This window comes from Anarrhichthys ocellatus, unplaced genomic scaffold (genome assembly GCF_004355925.1).
Source record: "Anarrhichthys ocellatus isolate YVR2014 unplaced genomic scaffold, GSC_Weel_1.0 scaffold8, whole genome shotgun sequence".
Taxonomy (NCBI): domain Eukaryota; kingdom Metazoa; phylum Chordata; class Actinopteri; order Perciformes; family Anarhichadidae; genus Anarrhichthys; species Anarrhichthys ocellatus.
In genome coordinates this window covers 3,182,596-3,191,263 of record NW_022280038.1, presented here as the reverse complement: position 1 = coordinate 3,191,263, position 8,668 = coordinate 3,182,596, and the positions used below count along the sequence as shown (strand labels likewise).

General features: G+C 45.7%; 1 protein-coding gene across 5 annotated transcripts in view; it reads left to right on the top strand.

Annotated features, from left to right (window-relative positions):
* The first annotated feature begins 1,108 nt into the window (after positions 1-1,108).
* shf (Src homology 2 domain containing F) overlaps positions 1,109-8,668 on the top strand; it is an 87,984-nt gene continuing 80,424 nt past the window's right edge. For 3 of the 5 annotated variants that reach the window (XM_031848375.1, XM_031848372.1, XM_031848371.1), the window contains exon 1: positions 1,110-1,903. In XM_031848375.1, the coding sequence (XP_031704235.1) occupies positions 1,472-1,903 (432 nt within the window). In that variant the 5' untranslated portion in view covers positions 1,110-1,471. Of the gene's footprint in view, positions 1,904-8,668 lie in introns of all 5 variants that reach the window. The other 2 variants (XM_031848374.1, XM_031848370.1) reach the window with 1 other exon arrangement.

Below are 8,668 nucleotides of genomic sequence, written 5' to 3'. Positions count from 1 at the left end.
TCTCCGCATGCCCAAAGTGCAGCGATGGCAGGGTTTCAGGATAGAAATAATAGATTTTGTTTTGATCTCCGGAGCATGGAGTTGTCTCTCCCAGGGGCCTGCGAGGGTTAAACTCTGATCTGTACACTGTGGCTTGCTCAAGGATGTGAGTGTGTGTGTGTGTGGTGTTATTAAAAAGAAATATTGCTTCATAAAAACCTGCTGCACTGCAGCCATGACTCCTGTTAATGCAGACTGTTGCTGGGAGGGGAAATTGGGAGTTTTTTTTTTTATCTGTCCTTTGATTGCAAAGGCAATTAGCATTAAGCATGCGAACCTATGGCACTATGCCTCAAAGAGATTGAAATACACCTTGGAGAGAACTGTTTACTTGCATTGTTGCTTTGAACAATCCACCTCCACTACTCATGATTGGGGTAGCTAATGAACTTAGCTAGAACAGCGTCCAGAGTTAATATAGGCTCCAGCATCTCTCTCCAGCGGTCATTTGCAATGCAATTTGCAATTAAAACAGTCTGCAGTGGCCATCTGGACATGAGATCACTGAGAATGAGCATAGGACACTCTACCCTTGAAGCCTTTTGGTGGAAAGAATGTTGACCCGAAGGGCTTTTAAGCAAACATTTGTATTACTTTGTTAAAGTATAGATTTCTGTTGACGTTTGAAGAGAAATGGGAAATATTTCCACTCATTTTTTTTCTTTATATTAAGCCCAATCTTTTTTTTCAGGACTCATTTTACCTAAATGCAACACCACACATATACGGTTTATGTCCGAGGATTTAAATTACCCCGTGGTAGCCTACTGGTTAGAAAATTGGAGTCAGGGGCCAACGATGGGTCTTAAAAACATGCACACTTACAGGATGTTAGAGCAAAACTTGGAGTCAATTTTATTTTTCCACCACTGGCATCACAAGCCTGTATTTAACACCAATAATCCTCACCCGGGACAAGGCGCTCAGCAGATGTGGGCTCGGTGCTTGTGTGCTTTTTTATTTATTTTTTTAACACATTCATTAATGCAGCGGTGGCTGGTATTCTCAGTAGTCAACAGTCAGCGGGCTTTCAGAAGTCCGGTAGGTGGCAGTGAATGTTCTCAGGTAGGGGAGGGCAGGTTGTGGAGGGTGGAGGGGGGCGTGTGTTCCTCTTGCACAAGCGCTCCCATGCTGCGTAGTCTGGAAACCTGACGTGGTCGGGCGGCCGAGCGGTGAGTGACAGAGTTGCGGCAGGGCAGATCAGAAAGTGCCTGTGACCGCGCTCAAGCCCCCCCCCCCCTCTCTCTCTCTGCTCGCGCACTCCTCTCCGGACCGACGGAGTCGCACGAGACTGGCGACACGCTCCGACACCGGTCGGCTGGCCGCGGGTGACCCGAGGATCCCACTTTGACGAACGCACTCGGGCTCCGCCGGCAGTGAAAGGTGGAACTAAAACTACATTCATTGACTTTGAGAGCGATGCACTGGCAGCATGGCCAAGTGGTTCAAGGAGCACCTAGGATTCAAAACTACCAAAGCACCCCCTCCGGCGCCTCCGAAACCGGACTACAGAAACTGTCACACCGGTGTGCCCGGTGCGCCTGGCTACCAACACACAAGCTCCGGAGCCACCTTCCCGAGCCCCGCTCAACCGGACATCCTCGCTGCGTACAAACTACAGAAGGAGCTGGACTTCGAGGACCCGTACACTCCAGGTGGAAACATTTCGTTTGGCCCGAGCTTGAACAGTGGGGGTTCGCAGGACATCAAGTATGTGTCGCCAAAACACCGACTTATCAAGGTGGAAACAATCGAAAAGAGCAGCCCAGCTCCAGGCGGCGGTGTCACAGTCACCCAAGCTGTTGCTGTAGGGAGCGTTAAGTCGCCAACTTCACCTCCCTCGGACCACGACAGCAAGGAGAAGGTGGGTGAAGTTGAGTCCAAACGGTGTCCTTTCGTGTTGGCTACAGGGCTACGACCCACATGTGAACTTGCCTATAAGCTGTTCTTCTAATTACTACCACTAAGAAACAAAAAAACCTTTATATTCGTTCATGGAACTTGCTAAACGTCTATTTGTTTTTAGCCTAATTTTCTCTAAACGACGAGTTCACCTACAATTCCTCCTCGTATAACACGTTTTCTTCTTCTTCTTAAGTTAAACATGGCGTGTTTCTGAAGCACTTGACCTACTCCTGTAAGGAATGAATCGTTACAACCGGCAGAACTTGTTATCGCAGCCGCACAACTGCTGTCCACGCGCGTTGCGACATCCAATAACTAACCTGCAATACAGGGAGTGCTGTGGAGGGAACGCTCCATGTCCTGTGTTGACACAGAGCTCAGTGTCAGAGCAGGCATATGCCTTAATACTGAAAATTGTGATTTCTGACCCTGTGAAAAAAGTGCAGGCAAACTCTCCTCCAAACGTGTGTGCTGTGTGCCCATCTCTCTCTATGTCTGCTGCTTATTCCCATGCAACGATGTCATGTAGACTTATTCACACAATGCCTCTTAACTTGAATCTAATCTTATTTTACTTGACAGATCAATTTTGTGAGTGTTCTTCTTGCAGTGATGCCCGTTGCCTTTGGGGGGGGATTACTGGTGATGGGTTCATAGATAGATGGCTCTAATTTGAGCACAGCTCTCTGAATGTAAAGCCTCAGCCTTCGTGTGTTTTACCTTTTCAGGTTGCGGCTAACGCGGGGAGGTGGTGGCACACTCATCAGCACAAAAATGAATGTGGAGACAGGCAGGTAGAATGCATGGGGAGGTGGGGTGGGGTGGGGGGGGGGGGGGGGGGCACAGTCATGTCAGGCCTCTCAGGAATTCATACACACAGGGTTCATTTGGAGAAACCTGAGATGTTCAGTGTCAGCGAGGTTAAGGACATACCGTATGAGTGTGATCCGGCTGAGGAATGTTTTGTTGTCTGCATAGCTCATGTACAGAGAGGGGGGGAAGCACGGCCCTGTGAATAACATCCACACTGTGCTCCACTGTTTGTTTCCTCCTCGGACCACGTCTCGGTTACTCAACATTTCTTTTCTTCTTTTTTTTTTTTTTTGTGATTGTCTTGATTTCACCTTCACGTTACTTCCTCCCGCTCTTGTGTTTGCCTTCGCACCTGTCTGGTGAAGTGTGGGCGAGTTGACAGTTGCTTTTGGTGCAACGCCATCTTCGGCGCCAGTGTTTCCCCCCCCCCCAAAAAAAACAGCCAGCCACTGTTTTCAGCGGCCCTCGTCAACTTAGTACGCGTTTTTAACAATGGTGCAGCTATGTGTTATCAGGAGAACAACGAGGGGAAACCAGAATTTGTCATTTTTTTTCACCCAGCCGCATGCAGCTGTTCAACAGATTACAGTTGTCTCATGTTAATTGAAGCTTGTGTGGATTTCCCCCAGTCTCCTCTTTCCCTCTCCATGTGCACATATGGCTTTAACAGACATGCAGATGATTATATAGTATATGCTTTAAATACCTCACACCTACCGGTATGAATGATGTTCTGGACGAGCTAAATCAGTACTGACAGCTGGTGGGATCAAGCAATATGTCGAGAGAAGGGGTTCTTGTCAGCCGCTGAAGGTTTTTAACAAAATGATGTAGGAGTGGAGAGGGAAGTGTGATGGAAAACAGATCATATATATACTGTGTGTGTGTGTGTGTGTGTGTGTGTGTGTGTGTGTGTGTATATATATATATATATATATATATATATATATATTACACCTGCCGTCCAGGTTGTCCCTCCTCCTGTATAATTCATTATAATAATAATAATAAGTGAAGCTTAATTTGGTTTTGTAACAGTTTTCATTAGGCTACATTGTGCCACTGAGTGACGTACTTTCACTGCATGGCTTCAATCACCTGATGTTCTCAAGAGAAAAGGGAAGTTTAAAGCAGAAATACCTCCCCAAAAAAACATGTCACCTTGCAGTTTTTGTCATGTTTTATTTCAATGTTAAGAATTTCTCAAATGCTTCGAACTTGTGTGAGGATTACAGTTTGTCTGTGAGCTATGTGTGGCTGGCCACGATAAACCTCGTTAGAGGGATTCTCCAGGTGACGAGTCCGGTTTTAAGGACGCTGTTTCAGTGGGCGACGCGCTGTTTGCAGATGTTTTCACACACTCTCCCCTCAGGACAGGAGTTGAAAAGTTGAAAGTGTTCTTGTTTTGGGTAATTTTTCCCCACAAACTAAGAGAGACATCTGGATGGTGACTAAAAATGAAAAGAGCGTATTTCTGGCTTGTCGACACAAATACTGTACATGCATATCAGCGTGATAGTGAGTGCAGACAGTGGCTTCACAGAAACCTGTCTCACTGCACAGACTAAACGCTGACTGCTGGAGACCGAGCAGAGAGCACACAAGTGCCTTAACAGCATCGCTTAGTTCCATTGATGTTTTAATTACTTGACTCATGAATGCTAATTATATCACTGCTTACTTAATTCCTGAAATGCCAATAGTAGCGACAAGAGTCCATTTCTATTCCCCAGGCTTCCATGTGGGGGGAAAAAACAAGATAAATAAGTTTTAATATGCAATGAAACTCTGCAAAATATAAAGTATCTGTTGCATTTTGACGGGCGCCTCATTTCGTCTCAGTATTCTAATTCTGTGTTTTTGTTGTGCCAGTCATCGTCTGAGGAGTGTCAATTTATTCGGTGGATTTCTGTCTACGTTTGGAGTCGCACCTCATGTGGAGCGTTATTTTGATGCCCAATTGTTACTTGTGGTTTTGAGTTTTCGAGGCGTCGTGACGTGCGTTTTGTTTTTAATGGTGGCAAGACCTTCATGGTAGAATGAGTTGAGGGAGATGATCAATTATCACCCCGCCTTGGAGCTAATTAAAGGCCTCATCTCCCAGCTCATCGCTCTACTCAGCACTAACCCAACTTCTCTCAAGGACACGCCAAAGTGACGACGGGCTCCCCGCTCGGGAAATGTGTAAACAGAAGCAGCAGCGCGGAGCTGACGGGCCGCAGCATCCTTGTGATGTGCAGCCCGTCATCAGTATCTGTCTGTGCACCTGGGAAACTGCTGTTCCAATCTAGCGGCGGCTCCCTTCACGGCCCCGGGGTCCCTTTAACTCGATGATCCTACGAGCCAGCTTGCATATCTATCTATAGAATTTTGGATCAGAATCCCAGGCAGTTGTTGCGTCGCCAACAGAGGCATCCGGCTCGACACATTTCCTCCGTGCTTATTTTGCAGCTTTTTGTTTTTGTTTTTACAAGACCTGGCTCAGCATTTCAAAAGAGTATGCTGGAGGTGGGAAACCATCGGTACCACCTCCAAGGTTATGTTTCTGATGGATGGATGTGTGTTTGTGCGCTAGCGAGGTATTTTAAAAATGAGTCCACAGGCCTTACAGTAGGTCTGATGGGGCCTCTTTTAAAAGCACTTCTTATTTTTGTCCTATAAGCAAATTTTTTTTTACTAAAGTCTTAAATGCTTCAGCCGTTTGACCCTTTTTGCACAAATCACATTTTTGATTTAAAGGAATAGTTTGATAGTTTATCAAATATGTTCATTTTCTTTCTTGCTAAGGCTTACATGAGAAGATCGACACCCATAACATCTGTAGCATAGCTACGCTTTATCTTAGCTCACATTTAACCCTATATATTGTGTGTTTAATCTGTATGCAGCCCTCTACACATGGAGCCAAAATACTAATCAGATTGTGATTTAAAAAACGTGACTGATTTCAGCTTCAACAACACAAAGTAGTAACCAGAAGAAGTCATGTATTTCATAGTAGATAATACGTCACATACCACGAATAGCCGTCCCTACAAACGCAATGACACTCCGCCACAGGCCACGTCCGCCTTCATTTGTTGTGGAAATGTTGCTGGCCTCCTTTCATTTCTCTTTTGCATGTGTAATGATGAGATTGAACCTGAGATGGACTGCAGCGGGCGAAACAGCTGAATTACGTCCTCACCAGACATTCCTTCCAAAGTACAGTCTTCAAGCGTGGTTAGATGATGGCTTTTTTTTTTTTTCTCGACTGGCCTGCAGATTACAGCGCCTGAAGAGCATTGCTGAAATCTGCCCGGCTTCATTTCCCCACAACCCGAATCTCTTCGCTCGGCCTTTCACCCAGGCACTCCAGACATCCGAGGAGTTTTTAGAAATGCATCCCACCGGCCTTTTAACGCTCTCATCTCTGCCAGTGATGGGAGAAATGTCAAGCGCAGACGTCAATATCACCTGGGTCTGTGAGAGTGTTTTTTTTCTTTTTTCTTCAGGGAGCCCAAAATAAATGGATGAAAACATCAGAGCCCATCATGTTTTGTTATAGCGCTGCTTTAAGCGCAGTTCTCTACCTTTCTGTATCACACGGAGGCGGGTTCGGTTGATAGCAGGCGGTGCAGGATGTGCCCTTGTTGGTCTACAATTACACAAACCTGTGTTTGTGCTCTTTGGCTGAGTAGAAGTCAAAGTGTTGGACATGATGGGATATTTTTCTTCCTGTGCAGCTCCAAGCAGAATGCATGATGATTTTAGCTCATTTCCACTGCTGTGACAATGTGATAGCCAGGTTGAAATAATCAACAGATCGGTGTGAAAGCTGTGTGATACACGCCTTGGATTTTTACAGCTGTTGTTTTCTTAAATTGTGCTCAGCAGTGACAAATGTGTTACCGTCAGCGATGACCATTATTTTGACAATTATGAGAAACTGCGTAAATGTAACTAAGACAATGTGTTGCTATAGCTACTCTGACTCATGCTGTAACAGTTGGGCCCAGACTTTGATATTGTTGGCATGAAGAGGCAGGTGTGATTTTTTTTTTTTCTTTCTTTTTGTTTCCAGTTTGACCCACTGTTCGCTGAGCTGTCAAAGAATGCCGTGCATTTCCCTCAACTATTTTAAGCATCTAAGATATTTTTTTCCACCCCTGCTAGTCCAAGACCACACGATAGTCAGCTTTAATTACCCACTGCTCAGAATACAACAAATCCTTTATTTCATGCCAAACATATTTGATACTCTCATGTTTTTTTAATTTTTTTATGCTTTACTGTCCATGACCAAAGAGCGCCACAATGGCTTCCTGCGACCTGAACAAGAATCCTGGAAGGGCGCTTAGAAAGGAAGGAAGGCGCACAGAGCCGAACAGTGTACATGTTTAAGCCCCGCCTCTGTGGGGCAGAATGAAGTCATCCTGTAGTGGAGGATATGCTGGAAGCCTTAATGTAATGTTTATTCAATTGAGCACCGAAAGGTTTGGCTTTTCATCAAGATATCATTTTGACGGCACTGTAATCCAGAGTGTAATAACTATTCATGGTTAGGGTTTTATGTACAACCATCTCGCCACAAGCGCTTTAAAGTTAGAGGACTTGGAAAAGATGGCCTTTAGCCATTGTTTGCTTATTTGTCTTCTTCCCCTCCACCTGGGAGCCTTCTTTCCACTTTAAAGAGTCCCGATGGAGTCTGTTGCGTTTGTTGCTCAATTTGCTTCTGCTAGCGTCGCACCAGAACATCAGTCACATGATTCCACCAGGTCACAATTAGCCTGCAGACTAGCGCTGCAGCGCTGGTGCCTGGGGAGCTGCAGACACATGGCTCTGTTTTGTTTAATGACAGTGTGTGTGTGTGCATGTGTGTGTGTGTGGGTGTGGGTGTGGCTGAGTCAAGAAGGAGGGAGTCCTGGTCGGTCAGGCAGATCGTCACACACCGATTTAAAAAAGAAAATAAACAAATTGAGACCGGAGCTTGAATGCCATCTGAGGCACAAAGGGAGAATCTGCATGAAGCATTGACTTTTTTTCAGTAGCTCTGCCCTCTAAACTATGCAAATTTCAGCTGTAACCAAATAGTTATTTTTACATCAAAATACAGCATACTGTAGAGGTCATGGAGATGTGATTCGCCTTTTTTTTTTTTTTGAATCTCTCTGCGTGTGAGTGCAGACTTTTGTTTTTGTGTCACACTGCAGGAGGCAGCCAGACTTCCGTCTTGCAAACAGAGCAGCTCTGTGATCTGAGTGCCCACCAGGAAGCTGAACACTTCCAGTTGTTCTTCGTGGGATTCCACACTTTCAATTCATTTCATTCTGTGAATGAGAAACCAGTCCACCAAACAGTTTTATTGTAATGAGGCTCCGGTCACATTTTATTGTTTTTTTTTTTTTTATTGGTCACAGTTAAAATTAGCTGTTATGGATATGGGAACAGCGGATAGAGCAAGAAACACTATCTGCAGTTATTTGGTGGAAAATAAGAATGGCTTGCTTGCTCCAGGATTAAGGAAGTGCTCCCATCCTGTCAGGAAGTGTTTACAACTTTGTGACATTCCCTTTTTAACTTGACAAGTCTGTGCTCGCCCCTGTGTGCGTAGGCCGGGCATTCTGGCTGCTGCTTGCTCGCTCAAATCTAACCGGGGTTAATGTTCCCGGCTGTTTCGACATGAGCAATGGAGATGTCGGAAATAGTGACAAATGGTGGCTTGGCTGTTGCATGCTCCACGGAGGGCTCTTTGTGGCAACAGACTGATGATTCCCCCCCCCCCCCCCCACCCCTTGATATTGCCTCTCCAGCATTTTGCTACCCTGCTCTGAGAGGTGGGAAGCCACGTAGAAATGGCAGTGCTATGGGACTCCACCCTGCGCGCGCGCTCTATTGTCAGCGTATGTGACGTGCAGGGACCTCGGTGCCC